Source organism: Scyliorhinus torazame, chromosome 21 (assembly GCF_047496885.1).
Source record: "Scyliorhinus torazame isolate Kashiwa2021f chromosome 21, sScyTor2.1, whole genome shotgun sequence".
NCBI classification, from domain to species: Eukaryota; Metazoa; Chordata; class Chondrichthyes; order Carcharhiniformes; family Scyliorhinidae; genus Scyliorhinus; species Scyliorhinus torazame.
Window position 1 is genome coordinate 5,194,372 of NC_092727.1, and position 21,559 is coordinate 5,215,930.

General features: G+C 58.1%; 1 protein-coding gene across 10 annotated transcripts in view; it reads right to left on the bottom strand.

The window, feature by feature from the left end:
* The window catches only part of LOC140398116 (nectin-1-like), a 574,692-nt gene that overhangs the window by 321,190 nt on the left and 231,943 nt on the right, over positions 1 to 21,559 (bottom strand). Inside the window, exon 6 of one of the 10 annotated variants that reach the window (XM_072486387.1) lies at positions 2,247 to 2,538. The exons of 8 other annotated variants lie outside the window; for them this stretch is intronic. In XM_072486387.1, coding sequence (XP_072342488.1) covers positions 2,247 to 2,538 — 292 coding nt within the window. Of the gene's footprint in view, positions 1 to 2,005; positions 2,539 to 21,559 lie in introns of those variants that run through there. One more of the 10 variants, XM_072486380.1, reaches the window with a different exon arrangement.

Here is a 21,559-nt window from a genome sequence, read left to right on the forward strand (position 1 = left end):
AGGGAGTCTAATAAATGGAGGGGGGTGGTCCGAGGGGGAGAAGAGCATCGGGTGTCGCTATACACGGATGACCTGTTGCTGTACGTGGCTGATCCAATGGAGGGGATGGTGGAGGTCATGCAGACTCTAAGGGAGTTTGGGGAGTTTTCGGGCTATAAGCTCAATGTAGGGAAGAGTGAGCTCTTTGTATTACAGGCGGGGGACCAAGAAAGAGGGATAGGGGACCTACCGCTGAGGAGGGCGGAGGGGAGCTTTCGGTATCTGGGGATCCAGATAGCCAGGAGTTGGGGGACCCTACATAAACTGAATCTGACGAGGTTGGTGGAGCAAATGGAGGAGGATTTCAAAAGATGGGACATGTTGCCGCTCTCGCTGGCGGGTAGAGTGCAGTCGGTCAAAATGGTGGTCCTTCCGAGGTTTCTGTTTGTGTTTCAGTGCCTTCCCATCGTGATCACTAAGGCCTTTTTTAAGAGAGTAGGCAGGAGTATTATGGGGTTTGTGTGGGCGAATAAGACCCCGAGAGTAAGGAGAGGGTTCCTGGAACGCAGTAGGGACCGAGGCGGGTTGGCGCTGCCAAACCTGGGGAGCTACTACTGGGCAGCAAATGTGGCGATGATCCGCAAGTGGGTTATGGAGGGAGAGGGGGCGGCATGGAAGAGGATGGAGATGGCGTCCTGTAAAGGAATGAGCCTGGGGGCGTTGGTGATGGCACCGCTGCCGCTCTCGCCGACAAAGTATACCACAAGCCCGGTGGTGGCGGCAACGCTAAGGATCTGGGGCCAGTGGAGACGGCACCGGGGTGCAATGGGAGCATCCCCGATCAGGGGTAACCACCGGTTTGTCCCGGGGAAGATGGACGGGGGGTTCCAGAGCTGGCATCGGGCAGGGATTGGAAGAATGGGGGACCTGTTCATCGACGGGACGTTTGCGAGCCTAGGGGCACTGGAGGAGAAGTTTGAGTTACCTGGGAAACGCCTTTAGATATATGCAGGTGAGGGCTTTTGTGAGGCGACAGGTGAGGGAATTCCCATTGCTCCCGACACAAGAAGTTCAAGATAGGGTGATCTCGGGTGTATGGGTCGGGGAGGGCAAGGTGTCGGAAATACACCAGTAGTTGAAAGAAGAGGGGGAAGCGCTGGTGGAAGAGTTGAAGGGTAAATGGGAGAAGGAGCTGGGGGAGGAGATAGAGGAAGGTCTGTGGGCTGATGCCCTAGGTAGGGTTAATTCCTCCTCCTCGTGTGCCAGGCTCAGCCTGATACAATTTAAGGTGGTGCACAGAGCGCACTTGACGGGGGCGAGGTTGAGTAGGTTCTTTGGGGTAGAGGACAGATGTGGAAGGTGCTCAGAGAGCCCGGCGAACCATGTCCATATGTTTTGGTCATGCCCGGCACTGGAGGGGTTCTGGAGAGGAGTGGCGGGAGCAATATCTCAGGTGGTGAAAGTCCGGGTCAAGCCAAGCTGGGGGCTAGCAATATTTGGAGTAGTGGACGAACCGGGATTACAGGAGGCGAAAGAGGCCGGCATTCTGGCCTTTGTATCCCTAGTAGCCCGGCGAAGGATCTTGCTAATGTGGAAGGAGGCGAAGCCCCCCAGCCTGGAGGCCTGGATAAATGATATGGCTGGGTTCATAAAGTTGGAGAGGATTAAGTTCGCCTTGAGAGGATCTGCGCAGGTGTTCTACAGGCGGTGGCAACCGTTCCTAGACTATCTCGCGGAGCGTTAGAGGAAGGTCGGTCAGCAGCAGCAGCAACCTTGGGGGGGGGGGGGGCATCCTGGGAGGGGGGCGGAGGGGGGGGGGAAAGGGGGGACTGCCTGGGAGGGTGGATGAGCAAGAGATAACATGAAGGGTTGGGGAAACTGGCACGTATGGGTGAGGGCCAGTGTACAAAGCTGTGTAAATATATCATTTTGCCATGTATATATCTTGCTCTGCGCGATTTCTCGGTTTTTTTTGTTACGGGGGTTGGGGGGGGGGGGGGGGGTTATTGTTTGTAAGGGAGAAAAATTGTGTTAAAAAACTTTAATAAATAATATATATTTTTAAAAAGCACAGAAAAAATGCAAAGCTCCAAATGTGCCAACGAGAGGTGTCAAACCCCAGGAATAAGAGCTGATGGGAAATTATAGGAATGGGAAACAGCCATTCAGTCGCTTTGAGTGGGTTCAGCCGTGGAATGGAATTATGACTGCTCTCTACCTTAACCCCGTTTGCCCAATTTGGTTCCATAATCTTTAAATTTCCGTACCAACAGATCCATGTGAACGCCAGGTTTGACATTTTCAATTGTCTCCCAGCCTCAGCAGCTTTTTGGCGCACAAGTTCCAGATTTCTTCTCCTCTGTGTGAAGATGTGCTTCCTGACATCACCCCTGAACGATCTGTCTCGAATTTTAAAGTTCAATGCAAAAACAAAAATACTGCAAACGTCAGACATGCTGCAGACCCAAAACATTAACAGCTCCTCGCTCCAAAGATGTTGACTGATCTGCTGAGTATTTCCAGCATTTTCTGTTTCCATTTCTGATCTTGAAGTTGTGTCTGTGACATTAAAGAAATGTTCAGTATACAAAGGGTTAATGTCATGTTACAATTAGCCACTCGATGGAGTAGATGCAGTACTATAAAAGCACTGACTCTCAGGCTTCTGGGAGGGAGTGTGAAGGCTGGAGTAAAATGCATAGAAGAGCTCTAGAGAGGATAGAGTACAGTGAGAGTTAGAGAGTAGAGACTAGTGTTAGTAGAGTGCAGATTACTATAATTATTGTTTACTATAGGAGTAAGTCTGCTAAAGTGGGCTAAACAGTTGGCTTGTAATGCAGAACAATGCCAGCAGCACGGTTCAATTCCCGTACAGGCCTCCCCGAACAGGCGCCGGAATGTGGCGACTCGGGGCTTTTCACAGTAACTTCATTGAAGCCTACTTGTGACAATAAGCGATTACTAAGTGGTCGAGCTTAATTTAAGTAGTGTAAATAAATGTTAGCTTCGTTAATGAACTTAGCTTCTATGGACTTTGTGAACACTACAACATCCATCCAGAAAACAACATCACAAATAACGCCACAGTGTCCCTTTTGGTTTCGGCACAGGCACCAGGGCAAATAGTTTCTCTCCATCTCCCTTTTAAATCATATAATTATCTTAAACAGCTCAATTAGATCACCACAAATACAAGCCTGATTAGGTAATGAAAAAAATAAAAGCACTCAACTCATTCACAGTGGTTAGCACTGCTGCCTCACAGCTCCAGGGACCCGGGCTCAATTCCAGCCTCTGGTCACTGTCTGTGTGGAGTTTACACTTTCTCCCCGTGTCTGCGTGGGTTTCCTCCGGTTTCCTCCCACAGTCCAAAGATGTGCAGGTTAAGTGCATTGGCCATGATCAATTGCCCCTTAAGTGTCCAAAGATGCTAGCTAGTTGGCTAGTTGGATAGGGCAGGGGAGTGGGCCTCGGTAGGGTGCTCTTTCGGAGAGCCGGTGCAGACTCGATGGGCCGAATTGCCTCCTCACTGTATGGATTCTGTGAAACTAGAATAATAATTTATCAATTATGCATTGGCAAGGAAAGGATGTCTCAACTGGTTTTGCTCGATGAATTCAACTTCTGGCCAAATGGTATCGGTGTCCGTACCCTGGTTTGCCACAGGGAAAAGCAACTCTCTTCCCAGGACAACATCCATAGAAGTCTGAGGCTACCAGAGGAGGGTTTGAGGGTTTGACCCCCCCACAAGCTGTAAACTGCATGGACATCAAATCAGTGCCGTCCATGCTAAACATGGCAAATGAGGAACGTGAAACTGCAGCCAGCCATTCACCTGGAGTTAACTTGCGCGTCAGGGGGTAAACACACACTTTCCGGGGGCCAGATTAAAATGTCAGGTTTTCTCAAATAGCGAGAATATATTTCAAAACAGTTTTCAAAATTAAATGATGAAAATTCAGAATTGATCCTGCTTAAAGATTTCAAAGTGGAAATGAAGACTTTTATGAATCATACATTACAGCTTTCTCTTTGAAAAGAATAAAATCCAAACTTTGTTATCAGTAGAATTTTATTCAGGGTCTTGTCACAAATCTCAGTGCTCGCACTTTGGGAACGTTGCCGACAGGAAAATTGGTTTGCGTTTTAGCAGTTTTCAGACAGATTTATTGTACCCTTACTTCCAGCTTTGGCATTTGAGAGTTTTTAAGCAGATTAAATCATCTTCAATAAAATGGATGGTTTATTTTTTACATGCGAAACATACAGACTATAGACACACCCAAAATGAACATTTATTAGACATTAACAGGTCTCCAGTGAATCTGCCAACAGTTGAATAAACCTGCTCCAAGTTGGAGGGATATTATCTGGTTTGCCTCTCGCACACCACAAGGTGGAAATGGTCCATCCTGAAGTTGCTCACTCTTGTTCATGAGGGAAGTCCACATTGTCACAACTGCTGGTAAATTTCTAACCCCCAAGCTATAAAAAACCCAGCATGAAATGACTGGGTTTTCCTTCTTCAATTGATAAGTGTTTTAAAAAGTGATATTCTATGTTCATTACATAACATTCTGGAACTTTCACAAGTGCCTCAGGGGTTAAATTCTTTGGGTGGGAGTTTTCTCTCATTGGGCTCCCGTTTTGTGCTCCATCATCTGCTTCCCATCTCAGTAATTCTGTGGACATGGGAAACAGGAGGGATCGCGTGGTGGGTAGCTTTGGATTCCATTCCTCGGCACTGACTTCACTGCTACCTCGCTCCGGGCGCTATGTTTAAACAGCAGCCGCGCAGTCTTCCCAACGTTTTCAACCCAACTCGGCTTCACTGAAGACATGGCCCCAAAAGCCAAGAGGACGGCAGCCCCAACCACGTAAAGTTCAATGACGCCTCCCTTGAAGGCCTGCTGGATGCCAAGGAGGCCGGCCACACTGTCCTGCACCCCTGTGGCTGCAGGAGGTCCAGCAGCCTCACCGCTCTGGCTCAGGGGTCAGCGGTCAGCACCAATGCTGCACAGAAAAGGTCAAGCACCCAGTGCAGGAAGAGGATGAATGATCTCATCTGTGCCATCCGGGTAACAACTCACAAGGCCATCAAACATTCTTTATGCAGGAGAAGCTTGCAAACAAGTAAAGGAAGAGGCCCCAGACATGGGCTGCTGGGATGGCACGATGGAACTTAAGGTGTTCACTCATTTTGAAAATTGTGACTTGGGGTTGGCCAGGAGGTGGACTGTGCCCTGCGGCAATGGCGAGATTGGTGGCAAACACCCGCATAAAGGTTCTGCACCAGCTCCTCCCTCAGTCAACGGCACTGAGTGCACTGCCACGTGTTTCAGTCGGCTACCAGGCACTATCTCTCTTTCTTAGACACCCAAGCTCCAGCTCTAAGGAGGAACCTGATAACAGCGCTGTTGAAGATCCATCGCAGCGCTCACCACGTTGCCACGGACGATGGAGGAGTCTGTCCGCCTTCAGTCTGAGGCGACAGCACTGGCTGCCCATTCCTCTCAAGGACTCAGCCAGTGGACCTCACGCACACATAGGCAGCAGCAGCTGGACACCCCAGGCCCGTCCACTCGGAGGACTTCGGGACTCTCCAGCCAATGCAAATCCCCTGTTCCTGTGACCCCCATTACCTCCAGCTTCACCGGGCGAGAAGTCTCAGCAGGGCCCCCAAAGGAGACTCGGGCCCTCCAGTTCTTGGCCTTCCATTGGACGCCAACCAAGGTCATCATGGACATCAGGGCACAAGAATCAACAGGCCTCCTGTCGATGTCGGGGAAGCAATAGGGTTAGAAAGTAAAAAAAGATTTAGGAGTGTAACAATGGCATGGGTGCTCACAGCACGGGTAAAGAATTGGACCCATCTCCTCTTTTTATGATGACCTTTGTTGCTTTCAGGTGTGGTATCATAGAACCTCTTCCCACTTATCACAGATGTCACTATCCATAGAATCCCTACAGGCAGAAGGCGGGCATTCGGCCCATCAAGTCCATCACCGGCCCTCCAAAACTCTTATCTAGGTCCACTCTCCCGCCCTCTCCCCTGCACATTGATCATGCCCAATCCACCTAACCTGCGCATCTTTGGACTGTGGGAGGAAACTTGCACAGACACGGGGGGGACGTGCAGACTCCACACCGACAGTCACCCGAGGCTGGAATCGAACCAGGTCCCTGGCGCGGTGATGCAGCAGTGCTAACCGCTGTGCCACCATGGGGCTCTTGTCCATTTTGTGTGCTTCCATATCACTACAGCGTGGCTCTTTTGCTGATCACTCCAACATCAGTGCTGCATGTGTGTGTGCGGAATTAACCTTGTTCACAGGTTTTGCAGGGTCAGGTGGTCTTTGTTCCTGACTGTGTAAGATTTATGCAGAAATGTTCTCCTATCTCGTCTGTCTGCATTCTTGAAAGGTAACGGTATTGTATACAAGGAGAGACTGTTCACACAATGGGAAGGGGCACGAGCTCCGTGTCTCTCTGTCTCTTGGCAGGGTTCTCACGCTATGACACCATGTTCAGAGCTTGTGCGCGCAGTCAAACCCGTTTTCCACTTTGAGTATACATCTGCTCAGCTGACCGATAAGGGGGAGAACCGCGGCACCCCAAAGTGACAAAGCTCAAAGTGACAAAGCCCTGACACATTATTGTCTTGGCTCTCAAACATTCAAACTTGAATATCTCTCACCCTATAGTCGCCTATTGCAGGGACAAGGTTCTCGTCACATAGTCGGGATGCAGCGCTGTGCGTCCCCTCACCTGGCCACTCGCCAGGACACTGATGCTAATTCCAAATGGTGTCTTTCAGCAATGCCGGGTAAATTCACATCATTGCTTCAGACAATGTGGAGGGGAGCAGGAGTTAAAGTGTTCTTCAATCTGAGTTGCATTCTGGAAAGATGAGAGGGTGGTGTACAAGGTAGCTTGGACCTCAGCCAGTGAGAGTATTGAAACCCCCCCATCATCCCAGAGAAGCTTAAAGTTCAGGTTACCTCCCTTACAGACCTCTCTATCCTCCCCGGTATTCCTTGATCAATTGTGTTTGAGGCCCGTATGTTTGATACCACCGTGAACCTTTATGAAGTGGGTGTGTCTCTGCCCCGTTTGGGCCTTCACCCTCCCATCGTGAGGCAAATGACACAGTAAAACATAAACTACCTCCGACCACACCCTGCCCCTCCGACCACACCCTGCCCCTTCCACCAGCACCCTGCTCCTCCGACCACACCCTGCCCCTTCCACCAGCACCCTGCCCCTCCGACCACACCCTGCCCCTCCGACCAGCACCCTGCCCCTTCCACCAGCACCCTGCCCCTCCGACCACACCCTGCCCCTTCCACCAGCACCCTGCCCCTTCCACCAGCACCCTGCCCCTCCGCCCGCACCCTGCCCCTCCGACCAGCACCCTGCCCCTCCGACCAGCACCCTGCCCCTCCGACCACACCCTGCCCCTTCCACCAGCACCCTGCCCCTCCGACCACACCCTGCCCCTTCCACCAGCACCCTGCCCCTTCCACCAGCACCCTGCCCCTCCGACCAGCACCCTGCCCCTCCGACCAGCACCCTGCCCCTCCGACCAGCACCCTGCCCCTCCGACCACACCCTGCCCCTTCCACCAGCACCCTGCCCCTCCGACCACACCCTGCCCCTTCCACCAGCACCCTGCCCCTCCGACCACACCCTGCCCCTTCCACCAGCACCCTGCCCCTCCGACCAGCACCCTGCCCCTCCACCAACACCCTGCCCCTTCCACCAGCACCCTGCCCCTCCCACCAGCACCCTGCCCCTCCGACCACACCCTGCCCCTCCGACCAGCACCCTGCCCCTCCGACCAGCACCCTGCCCCTCCGACCACACCCTGCCCCTTCCACCAGCACCCTGCCCCTCCGACCACACCCTGCCCCTTCCACCAGCACCCTGCCCCTCCGACCACACCCTGCCCCTTCCACCAGCACCCTGCCCCTCCGACCAGCACCCTGCCCCTCCGACCAGCACCCTGCCCCTCCACCAACACCCTGCCCCTTCCGCCCTCCGCCAGCACCCTGCCCCTCCGCCCGCACCCTGCCCCTCCGCCCGCACCCCGTGCCTCCGCTAGCACCCCGCCTGCACCCTGCCCCTCCGCCCTCACCCTGCCCCTCCGCCCTCACCCTGCCCCTTCCACCAGCACCCTGCCCCTCCGCCCGCACCCTGCCCCTCCGACCACACCCTGCCCCTCCGACCAGCACCCTGCCCCTTCCACCAGCACCCTGCCCCTTCCACCAGCACCCTGCCCCTCCGACCACACCTTGCCCCTTCCACCAGCACCCTGCCCCTCCGACCAGCACCCTGCCCCTCCACCAACACCCTGCCCCTTCCGCCCTCCGCCAGCACCCTGCCCCTCCGCCCGCACCCCGCGCCTCCGCAAGCACCCCGCCTGCACCCTGCCCCTCCGCCCTCACCCTGCCCCTTCCACCAGCACCCTGCCCCTCCGCCCGCAGCCTGCCCCTCCGACCAGCACTCTGCCCCTCCGACCACACCCTGCCCCTTCCACCAGCACCCTGCCCCTTCCGCCCACCGCCAGCACCCTGCCCCTCCGCCCGCACCCTGCCCCTCCACCAACACCCTGCCCCTTCCGCCCTCCGCCAGCACCCTGCCCCTCCGCCCGCACCCTGCCCCTCCGACCAGCACCCTGCCCCTCCGACCAGCACCCTGCCCCTCCGACCAGCACCCTGCCCCTCCGCCCGCACCCCGCGCCTCCGCTAGCACCCCGCCTGCACCCTGCCCCTCCGCCCTCACCCTGCCCCTTCCACCAGCACCCTGCCCCTCCACCAACACCCCGCCCCTTCCACCAGCACCCTGCCCCCTCCGACGAGCACCTTACCCCTCCACCAACACACTGCCCCTCCGCCCGCAACCCGCGCCTCCGCCCGCACCCTGCCCCTCCCACCAGCACCCTGCCCCCTCCGACCAGCACCCTACCCCTCCACCAACACCCTGCCCCTTCCGCCCCTTCCACCAACACCCTGCCCCTTCCGCCCATCCGCCAGCACCCTGCCCCTCCACCAACACCCTGTCCTTTCCACCAGCACCCTGCCCCCTCCGACCATCACCCTGCCCCCTCCGACCAGCACCCTGCCCCTCCGACCAGCACCCTGCCCCTCCGACCAGCACCCTGCCCCTTCGACCAGCACCCTGCCCCTCCTACCAGCACCCTGCCCCTCCGCCCGCACCCTGCCCCTCCACCCGCACCCTGCCCCTCCGCCCGCACCCTGCCCCTCCGCCCGCACCCTGCCCCTCCACCCGCACCCTGCCCCTCCGCCCGCACCCTGCCCCTCCACCCGCACCCTGCCCCTCCGACCAGCACCCTGACCCTCCGCCCGCACCCTGCGCCTCCGACCAGCACCCTGCCCCTCCGCCCGCACCCTGCCCCTCCGCCAGCACCCTGCCCCTCCGCCCGCACCCTGCCCCTCCGCCAGCACCCTGCCCCTCCACCAACACCCTGCCCCTTCCGCCCCTCCGCCAGCACCCTGCCCCTCCGCCCGCAACCTGCCCCTCCGACCAGCACCCTGCCCCTCCGACCAGCACCCTGCCCTTCCGCCAGCACCCTGCCCCTCCGCCCGCACCCCACCCCTCCACCAACACCCTGCCCCTTCCGACCCTTCGCCAGCACCCTGCCCCTCCCACCAGCACCCTGCCCCTTCCACCAGCACCCTGCCCCCTCCGACCAGCACCCTGCCCCCTACGACCAGCACCCTGCCCCTACGCCCGCACCCTGCCTCTCCGACCAGCACCCTGCCGCTTCCGCCCCTCCGCCAGCACCCTGCCCCTTCCACCAGCACCCTGCCCCTTCCACCAGGACCCTGCCCCCTCCGACCAGCACCCTGCCCCCTCCGACCAGCACCCTGCCCCCTCCGACCAGCACCCTGCCCCTCCGACCAGCACCCTGCCCCTCCGACCAGCACCCTGCCCCTCCGCCCGCACCCCACCCCTCCACCAACACCCTGCCTCTTCCGACCAGCACCCTGCCCCTACGCCCGCACCCTGCCCCCTCTGACCAGCACCCTGCCCCTCCGCCCGCACCCCGCCCCTCCGCCTGCACCCTGCCCCTCCGCCCGCACCCTGCCCCTCCGACAGCACCCTGCCCCTCCGACAGCACCCTGCCCCTCCGCCCGCACCCCCGCCTGCACCCTGCCAATCCACCAACACCCTGCCCCTTCTGCCACTCCGCCAGCACCCTGCCCCTCCGACCAGCACCCTGCCCCTCCGCCCACACCCTGCCCCTCCGCCAGCACCCTGCCCCTCCGACCAGCACCCTGCCCCTCCGACCAGCACCCTGCCCCTCCGCCCGCACCCTGCCCCTCCGACAGCACCCTGCCCCTCCGACAGCACCCTGCCCCTCCGCCCGCACCCTGCCCCTCCGACAGCACCCTGCCCCTCCGACCAGAACCCTGCCCCTCCGCCAGCACCCTGCCCCTCCGCCCGCACCCCCGCCTGCACCCTGCCCCTCCACCAACAGCCTGCCCCTTCCGCCCCTCCGCCAGCACCCTGCCCGTCCGACCAGCACTCTGCCCCTCCACCAACACCCTGCCCCTTCCGCCCCTACGCCAGCACCCTGCCCCTCCACCAACACCCTGCCCCTTCCGCCCCTCCGCCAGCACCCTGCCCCTCCGACCAGCACCCTGCCCCTCCACCAACACCCTGCCCCTTCCGCCCCTTCCACCAGCACCCTGCTCCTCCGACCAGCACCCTGCCCCCTCCGACCAGCACCTGCCCGTCCGACCAGCACCCTGCCCCTTCCACCGCTACGCCAGCACCCTGCTCCTCCGACCAGCACCCTGCCCCCTCCGACCAGCACCTGCCCGTCCGACCAACACCCTGCCCCTTCCGCCCCTACGCCAGCACCCTGCCCCTCCACCAACACCCTGCCCCTTCCGCCCCTCCGCCAGCACCCTGCCCCTCCACCAACACCCTGCCCCTTCCGCCCCTCCGCCAGCACCCTGCCCCTCCACCAACACCCTGCCCCTTCCGCCCCTTCCACCAGCACCCTGCCCCGTCCGACCAGCACCCTGCCCCTCCGACCAGCACCCTGCCCCTCCGCCCAGCACCCTGCCCCTCCGCCCAGCACCCTGCCCCTCCACCAACACCCCGCCCCTTCCACCAGCACCCTGCCCCTCCGACCAGCACCCTGCCCCCTCCGACGTGCACCCTACCCCTCCACCAACACCCTGCCCCTCCGCCAACACCCTGCCCCTCCGCCAACACCACGCCCCTTCCACCAACACCCTGCCCCTCCGCCCGCACCCCGCCCCTCCACCAACACACTGCCCCTTCCGCCCCTCCACCAACACCCTGCCCTTTCCACCAGCACCCTGCCCCCTCCGACCAGCACCCTGCCCCTCCGACCAGCACCCTGCCCCTCCGGCCAGCACCCTGCCCCCCCGACCAGCACCCTGCCCCCTCCGAACAGCACCCTGCCCCCTCCGAACAGCACCCTGCCCCCTCCGAACAGCACCCTGCCCCCTCCGAACAGCACCCTGCCCCCTCCGAACAGCACCCTGCCCCCTCCGAACAGCACCCTGCCCCTCCGCCCGCACCCTGCCCCTCCGCCCGCACCCTGCCCCTCCACCAACACCCTGCCCCTCCACCAACACCCTGCCCTTCCGACCAGCACCCTGCCCCTCCACCAACACCCTGCCCCTTCCGCCCCTTCCACCAGCACCCTGCCCCGTCCGACCAGCACCCTGCCCCTCCGACCAGCACCCTGCCCCTCCGCCCAGCACCCTGCCCCTCCGCCCAGCACTCTGCCCCTCCACCAACACCCCGCCCCTTCCACCAGCACCCTGCCCCTCCGACCAGCACCCTGCCCCCTCCGACGTGCACCCTACCCCTCCACCAACACCCTGCCCCTCCGCCAACACCCTGCCCCTCCGCCAACACCCCGCCCCTTCCACCAACACCCTGCCCCTCCGCCCGCACCCCGCCCCTCCACCAACACCCTGCCCCTTCCGCCCCTCCGCCAGCACCCTGCCCCTCCACCAACACCCTGCCCCTCCACCAACACCCTGCCCTTTCCACCAGCACCCTGCCCCCTCCGACCAGCACCCTGCCCCTCCGACCAGCACCCTGCCCCTCCGACCAGCACCCTGCCCCCTCCGAACAGCACCCTGCCCCCTCCGAACAGCACCCTGCCCCCTCCGAACCGCACCCTGCCCCCTCCGCCCGCACCCTGCCCCTCCGCCCGCACCCTGCCCCTCCGCCCGCACCCTGCCCCTCCACCAACACCCTGCCCCTCCACCAACACCCTGCCCTTCCGACCAGCACCCTGCCCCCTCCGACCAGCACCCTGCCCCCTCCGCCCGCACCCTGCCCCTCCGCCCGCACCCTGCCCCTTCCGCCCGCACCCTGCCCCTTCCGCCCGCACCCTGCCCCTCCGACCAGCACCCTGCCCCTCCGACCAGCACCCTGCCCCCTCCGACCAGCACCCTGCCCCCTCCGACCAGCAACCTGTCCCCTCCGACCAGCACCCTGCCCCCTCCGACCAGCACCCTGCCCCTCCGACCAGCACACTGCCCCTCCGACCAGCACACTGCCCCTCCGACCAGCACCCTGCCCCTCCGACCAGCACCCTGCCCCTCCGACCAGCACCCTGCCCTTCCGACCAGCACCCTGCCCTTCCGACCAGCACCCTGCCCCCTCCGACCAGCACCCTGCCCCCTCCGACCAGCACCCTGCCCCTCCGCCCGCACCCTGCCCTTCCGCCCGCACCCTGCCCCTCCGACCAGCACCCTGCCCTTCCGACCAGCACCCTGCCCCCTCCGACCAGCACCCTGCCCCTCCGCCCGCACCCCGCGCCTCCGCCAGCACTCTGCCCCTCCGCTCGCACCCTGCCCCCTCCGACCAGCACCCTGCCCCTCCGCCCGCACCCTGCCCCTCCGCCCGCACCCCGCCCCTCCGCCAACACCCTGCCCCTCCACCAACACCCTGCCCCTCCACCAACACCCTGCCCCTTCCGCCCATCCGACCAGCACCCTGCCCCTCCGACCAGCACCCTGCCCCTCCGACCAGCACCCTGCCCTTCCGCCAGCACCCTGCCCTTCCGCCAGCACCCTGCCCTTCCGCCAGCACCCTGCCCTTCCGCCAGCAGCCTGCCCCTCCGCCCGCACCCCACCCCTCCACCAACACCCTGCCCCTTCCGCCCCTCCGCTAGCACCCTGCCCCTCCGCCCGCACCCTGCCCTTCCGCCAGCACCCCGCCCCTCCGCCCGCACCCCACCCCTCCACCAACGCCCTGCCCCTTCCGCCCCTCCGCCAGCACCCTGCCCCTCCCACCAGCACCCTGCCCCTTCCACCAGCACCCTGCCCCCTCCGACCAGCACCCCGCCCCTCCGACCAGCACCCCGCCCCTCCGACCAGCACCCTGCCCCTCCGACCAGCACCCTGCCCCTCCGACCAGCACCCTGCCCCTCCGACCAGCACCCTGCCCCTCCGACCAGCACCCTGCCCCTCCGACCAGCACCCTGCCCCTTCCGACCAACACCCTGCCCCCTCCGACCAGCACCCTGCCCCCTCCGACCAGCACCCTGCCCCCTCCGAACAGCACCCTGCCCCCTCCGAACAGCACCCTGCCCCCTCCGAACAGCACCCTGCCCCCTCCGAACAGCACCCTGCCCCCTCCGCCCGCACCCTGCCCCTCCGCCCGCACCCTGCCCCTCCGCCCGCACCCTGCCCCTCCGCCCGCACCCTGCCCCTCCGCCCGCACCCTGCCCCTCCGCCCGCACCCTGCCCCTCCGCCCGCACCCTGCCCCTCCGACCAGCACCCTGCCCCTCCGACCAGCACCTGCCCCTCCGACCAGCACCTGCCCCTCCGCCCGCACCCTGCCCCTCCGACCAGCACCCTGCCCCTCCACCAACACCCTGCCCCTCCACCAACACCCTGCCCCTCCACCAACACCCTGCCCCTCCGCCCGCACCCCACCCCTCCACCAACACCCTGCCCCTCCGCCCCACCGCCAGCACCCTGCCCCTCCCACCAGCACCCTGCCCCCTCCGACCAGCACCCTGCCCCCTCCGACCAGCACCCTGCCCCCTCCGACCAGCACCCTGCCCCCTCCGACCAGCACCCTGCCCCCTCCCACCAGCACCCTGCCCCTTCCACCAGCACCCTGCCCCTTCCACCAGCACCCTGCCCCTTCCACCATCACCCTGCCCCCTCCGAACAGCACCCTGCCCCCTCCGACCAGCACCCTGCCCCCTCCGACCAGCACCCTGCCCCCTCCCACCAGCACCCTGCCCCTTCCACCATCACCCTGCCCCTCCGACCGGCACCCTGCCCCTCCGCCCGGCACCCTGCCCCTCCGACCGGCACCCTGCCCCTCCGACCGGCACCCTGCCCCTCCGACCGGCACCCTGCCCCTCCCACCGGCACCCTGCCCCTCCCACCGGCACCCTGCCCCTCCCACCGGCACCCTGCCCCTCCCACCAGCACCCTGCCCCTCCCACCAGCACCCTGCCCCTCCCACCAGCACCCTGCCCCTCCCACCAGCACCCTGCCCCTCCCACCAGCACCCTGCCCCTCCGACCAGCACCCTGCCCCTTCGACCAGCACCCTGCCCCTCCGACCAGCACCCTGCCCCTCCGCCCGGCTCCCTGCCCCTCCGACCGGCACCCTGCCCCTCCGACCGGCACCCTGCCCCTCCGACCGGCACCCTGCCCCTCCGACCGGCACCCTGCCCCTCCGACCGGCACCCTGCCCCTCTGACCGGCACACTGCCCGTCCGCCCGCACCCTGCCCCTCCGACCAGCACCCTGCCCCTCCGACCAGCACCCTGCCCCTCCGCCCACACCCTGCACCTCCGACCAGCACCTTGCCCCTTCTACCAGCACCCTGCCCCTCCGCCAGCACCCTGCCCCTCCGCCCACACCCTGCACCTCCGACCAGCACCTTGCCCCTTCTACCAGCACCCTGCCCCTTCCACCAGCACCCTGCCCCTCCGACCAGCACCCTGCCCCTCCGCCCGCACCCTGCCCCTCCGCCCGCACCCTGCCCCCCCCCCCCCGACACCCTGCCCCTCCGACCAGCACCCTGACCCTCCGCCAGCACCCTGCCCCTCCGCCAGTACCCTGCCCCTCCGACCAGCACCCCGCCCCTCCGACCAGCACCCTGTCCCTTCCGCCAGTACCCTGCCCTTAAACCAGCACCCTGCTCCTCCGACCAGCACCCCGCCCCTCCGACCAGCACCCCGTCCCTAACGCCAGCACCCCGCCCCTCCGGCCAGCACCCCGTCCCTTCTGCCAGCACCCTGCCCCTCTGCCAGCACCCTGCCCCTCTGCCAGCACCCTGCCCCTCTGCCAGCACCCTGTCCCTTCCGCCAGCACCCTGCCCCTCCGCCAGCACCCTGCCCCTCTGCCAGCACCCTGCCCCTCTGCCAGCACCCTGCCCCTCTGCCAGCACCCTGCCCCTCTGCCAGCACCCTGCCCCTCTGCCAGCACCCTGCCCCTCTGCCAGCACCCTGCCCCTCTGCCAGCACCCTGCCCCTCCGACCAGACCCTGCCCCTCCGCCCAGACCCTCAGATATCCAAAAAATGCCTTCTCCTCATCTGTAGGCTGCAGTTATCTCCGCTGACTGGGTGCCAGCTGCAGCCCATTAACATTGCCCACAGACTGAGGCGCCTGGTGTTACAACCACACCGTGCACACCCTGCTGGTCACGACGGAGACGGGCCTGAGTGTCCCGACTCCCTGGGCCAGTGCGCGGCCAATTCCAGTCACCCTTGACCCGGAGTCGCAACACATGTCAATCAACCAATTATTCGGATAGAAATGCCAGCTGCGGGATTCTCCGTCGGCGGGACCCTCCACTTTGCCGGCAGCGTTCCCACGCCCGTGGGTCTCCCGACGGCGCGGGCTGGGCCTTAGCTGCCCAATAATTACAGTCACCAGGTTTGTAAATGTAAACACAATTACTGTTTATTTATAAGAATTGTAATGGAATATGCAATTTCCTACTTAAACGTGCCCCCACCATTATTTATATATATATTTATATTCACACACACACACAAACAGAGGAGAGGAAAGTGATAAAAAAAATAATAAGTAAAAAGGAAAACAAGTTTTTATTTCAGATGGTTGTTTCCGGCACCTTACTCCTCCTCTTCAGACTCTTTCAGCCCGAGCCTTTTACTGTCATTTCAAAAATACAACACTCACAGCCTTCCAGGAGAAAACACAGGAGAGAGAGAGAGCAGGTCCTTGTCTTTGTGTCTTGGACTCAACTGCTCCCTGAGGTCTCTGGACAACCATCCCACGGAGTAGCATCCAATCACCACCTGTTACCGGGCAGAGTACGACCTTTTGGCCAATTCATTGGCCACCAGCCAATCAACCAAACCGAGTCCCACTCCATCGCTCTCTCTGGTGCCAAAAAGTCCGAGGCCTCCTATTCAAAAGAGTGTTCTCTCCTGTAACCTCCGAATTCCCCACTCCTCTTTGCTGCTTGACTTAAAGACACATGTCCATTCATCATCCAAAAATAATAACGGCAAAATAAAAGGGGAAACAAGGGAATAAACCAAAATAAACAGGAAGGACCCTGACATATGCCCCCCCCCCCCTCAGACTGGGCCAAGGCATCTTGCAAGCTCAACAACATGAACTGAAGTACTCAGCACTCCGCCCATTTTGGCCCCAAGTGCCTCATGTCAACCTGTAACATTCTTTCTCACCATCCTGATGTTGAGGACACCACCCCTACTCCCTCCCCTGTGTCTGAGTGCAACCTTCCCCACATGCTCCCCAGTACAGCCCTCACCCTGTATCCTCCTCCCTTCCCCAGGACAACTCTAACCCTGCAGCCCTTGGAAATCCACCCCCTCCTTACCACTCGCTCTTCGGGTATATAGAGACTTGCCTGTGATAACCCCCTGAAAATGATGTGGTGGTGTCTGTGAAGCCTGCCTCTGATCCCCATGAGCGTTGCGCGATGCAAGGTAGGCGAACTAATCTCGAAGTCACGAGCGAAGTGAAGGTCACCAGATGCACATCATTTATGTATCGTTGTTCTAATTGAACACCGATGTGCCCGATGATCCTTGTGGGCTCATGAGATGCAAATATGTTAAAATTACATTGCTGACATGTTACGGTGTGAAATGCGGCTCGTCATTGAAGAGTGATTTAACAATCGCAAAACCGATTTTTGGGCTTCTTCAGATATCTTCCATCCTGCCAGCCAGGATTCCCACATCGAACAGGACAGGAAAATCCCGGCCTATTGTTTTGAGGTCAGCAGGGAAGCTCACAGCTGAAGGCAAAGGAAGTTGACCATAAAGGTTTGCCAATCTCTGTGGTGTTGGATAGCCGCTTTCCAAATGTTAGTCCAAGTCTGCTGCCAACATCACGCATCCAACATCAAGAACGTCATCAGGCAAGGTAAGCAGCCAATCACATTGAAGAATTCTCACACACAGCAAAGCAGAAGGTCAGATGCACTGATCATCCTTCTATCTTTTTCCAATTGTACAGAGAGAAATTTAAAGATTAGGACATTAATGGGAGCGGGGTAGACACTGAAATACCATTAACATCCCTTCCAAAAAATTAAAAACCTGTGGAATTTTTATCACAGTGCAGACATTTGGACAGTTACAGGGCAGCACGGTAGCACAGTGGGTAGCACTGTTGCTGCACAGCTCCACGGTCCCAGGTTCGATTCCCGGCTTGGGTCACTGACTGTGCGGAGTCTGCACGTTCTCCACGTGTCTGCGAGGGTTTCCTCCGGGTGCTCCGGTTTCCTCCTACAAGCCCCGAAAGACATCCTGTTAGGTGAATTGGACATTCTGAATTCTCCCTCTGTGCACCCGAACAGGCGCCGGAATGTGGCGACTCGGGGCTTTTCACAGTAACTTCACTGCAGTGTTAATGCAAGCCTACTTGTGACAATAAAAGATTATTATTATTATAAGTATGAACTTAGTTTTTCAAAGCCAGAGATGTTGTGGAGCTGTATTCCATTAAAACCCAGTTTCACTTTATCCAACAGAATGTCATTTTTTTCATTTTATTCACAGCTATATTACAGCATAAAAGGAGAATTGCACATCAGTTCGGTGATTTGTAAAGCTTGCTGTTTGCAGGTACTTCAACTTCAAAGTGACTGCGGAGGAGGGGAATCACTGACACCGACTTGTGGATGTCTGTGTTTAAACGTACAGGTGCGGACGCACGACGTGGCTGTCAGCATCACAGGGGAGCTCTGAGAATTCTGTCATCATTCCAAACTATAACATCTGGGCAATTGAGTCTGTGGATTTTATAACCGTGCACATTTCTTTAACTCTATATTTGTGTATCTATTACTTTTGTCAAGCAGATGCTGATGGACATTCCTGCTGTTGCCAAACGCTACAACTGAGCTCGTCCCCTCACACACTGCAATGATAGAATTATGTAAAACCAGATGGGTCCTGCGGACCGGGCAAGGCAGGAGTGGCAACAACTTTTAACTCCACACATCCACGTGCACATAGTCCCAAATATTGATAAATGACAGTATTTGCATTTATGAGAATTAGTGCATCTCTCCAACATCCTAAAGTGGGTCCCACATTGACACGTGCCTGTCGCTGAGTCTTGGCTTTGGCAATCTGCTATCCCTGTCCATTCAGTCTATGTAAAGAAACCAGCCCACCCACGGGAGCAAAGGCGGAAAGCTGAGGCTGGTAGGTTAAGGAACCCGGTTTAAATTGTGAGGGCCAGCGAGTAAACTGAAAACAACTCATGTAGATATTTATTTTCTTACCCAGTATCCATGTAACAGTCTCTGCAACAGGAAGAGAATGTCACTAAAAACCTCTGCTTAAAGAAATTCAGATACTACAGACCTCCAATAGACAATAAAAACACATTAAAGGTCACTAAATAAATACATTTTTGCAGATGTCGCATTTTTTCATGTATCATTATATTACAAACTCTGCTTCTACCACGACATTGCTGAGAATTCCAGGTTTCTGTAGAAGACCCTTTCAAAACATTTGGAGTGGATGTTTCTGTTTTACTTGTTAGCTTTTGCTATTAACCCATCTTTATTTGCACCACTGAAGCTCAGTGGAGGCAATGTTTTAGTACAGAAACAGGGTGTGGCACAAGGAAGAACTCATTAGTTTTTGGCGAAGGTGCAGATTTGGATACTGGATTTTTTTTTAAAGAATTGGTTAACAATGGGAGATAGGGTCAATTAACTTTTTAAAAAACTACATTGTGGGTTATTTTATTTAAAATGTTGATTTAAAACATTGAGAGTTTTCTTAGTTGCTACGGTGTAATTTGTCCTAGCTGTCAAAATCTGAGCAGAGTTTTCAGAGCAGGTTGCTGAATGCGCATGGGCCTGAAAAATGAAACATCCTCAGTAAGATGAAAGCTCATAATAATATATATAATTTTTACATCAGCTTTGTATTTACAGAAAGAGCATCAACCAGGTAGGAGAATGCCTCAAGAACTGTGTGATCGTAATAATATTGAGTTAACAAAGCAAGGTGGAGATATGCGCTTCGCGAGTTGTCAAATGTTTTTGGAGTGGTGATAATTGACCTTTGTTCTCACTTGATGATTGGAGTAGTGTGACAGAAATCTGCAAGTGTGACACCAAAGTGTGACACACAAACAAATGTCCATGGTATTGTTGACGTTACATTAGATGAGATCTCTTTTCGAAGGTCATGAACATTCTGCTAAAGTTTAGATTTGTGTTGCTTTCAGGTTACAAAGTCTAACTCAACTTAATTATTACTGAATAAATTTAGAGAGAGGTGAATTAAACAAATGCAGGAATTGAATTCCCAGAATTGCTTTATGCATTAAAAAAAAAAGTGACTTTGTCAACCGTTAACATGCCGCTTCACAGGACAGTGCTTCACAGGAGGGCAATCAAACACTATCTGGCAATGAGTCACATGAGGAAATATTGGAATAAATGACCAAAAGAGGGCAGTTAAGAGTCAGCTACATTGCCATGAGCCAGCTGCCGTGGTGAGATTTGAACCTATATCCGCAGAGCACTAGCCAGAGTCGCTGGATTACTAGCCCAATGACATTTGCACACCATTGTCTCCTCTGGTTAGGTTTTAAGCAAGGGAGGGTGAGAGGGTTGGAAGAAAATTCCAGAACTTGGTGCCTAGGAGTTTGAAGGCACAGCCGCCAAAGGCAAAGTGATTAAAATTTGAGTTGTGCAAGAGGCTAGAATTGGAGGGGCTGGACAGAAGGTTGATGAAGATCAAGAGGGCGATGGACAGGAATGCATGCTACACATACCTGGATAATATATGCATATACAACATATCAGCAAAGAAGAGAGATGGTCAAACACCAGCCATCTGAATGCCCAGGCTGCGAATGTGAATCAGAAGAGAATTCAGAGAAGGATTGAGGTCCAAGAGGCTATACCCCAAATCATCTACTTCACTCATGTTCTTTGTGAAGGGCCAGACTCTCAAATAATCCATTGAAAATATCCTGTTTTGTCTGTACAATTATATTGGCATGGTTGGCAGGCAGTTAAACAATACCAACCCTCATGTTTTAATATATTCTTTTTTTTTTTTAATTGTTCTTGGGTACGGGTGTGGCTGGGGTGGTCAGCATTTGTTGCTCATCACTAATTGCCCTTAACGTAGTGGCTTGCTACGCAATTTTCAGTGGGGGGCAGTTAAGAGTCAGCCACATCGCTGTGTGGGTCTGGAGTCACACGTAGGCCAGACCGGGTAAGGACGGCAGATTTCCTTCCCTGAAGGACATTAGTGAACCAGATGGTTTTTTTTACAACAACCGACAATGGTTTCATGATCATCACTAGACTTTTAATTTCAGATTTTTTCTTCAATTCACATTTCACCATCTGCAGTATTACTCTGGGTCTCTGGAATAGTAGTTTAGAGACAATGCCATTATGCCACTGCCTCTCCATAAGCCAATAGTACAATGGAATGGGAAACATGATGCAAAGTCTCACCGACAATAGAGATTACGGAGCATCTGCTCCCACTTTGTCTGACCCTCTAGTTACGCCCAGACCCATTGAGCTCGGACACCATGGGGAAATCGAGGCGTGACAGGTGTGAAATGCTCCCATTTCCAGGCTCAGTGGGGCACATTCACGTTTCCGAGCGAGTGGCTTCAAGCCCCAGTCCAGAAACCTGACTCCATAATTCAGGGTGACTCTCCCAGAGCCGTAATTGGAGGTGCCATCCTTTGGCTAAGACATTAAACCAAGCCTCTGCTTTGCTGCTCAGGTGGATGTACAAGATCCCACAGCGCTATATCGCAGAACGGCAGGGGAATTATCCCTAGAGGCCTGACCAATACTTATCCAGTAATAAATACATCGCTGTTTGCAGGATCTTGCTCTGGGCATATTGGCTACCACGTTTGCTACATTACAACAGTAACTACACTTCAAATGTATTTAATTGGGATATCCTGAGGTTGTGAAAGGCAGTACATAAATGTGCCTGTGCATGCAGTGTTTCCCTGAATCCAATTGTCAATACGTCAGTTCTGAAATGTTCAAAACCCAAATCTGCTCCCTCTCTAT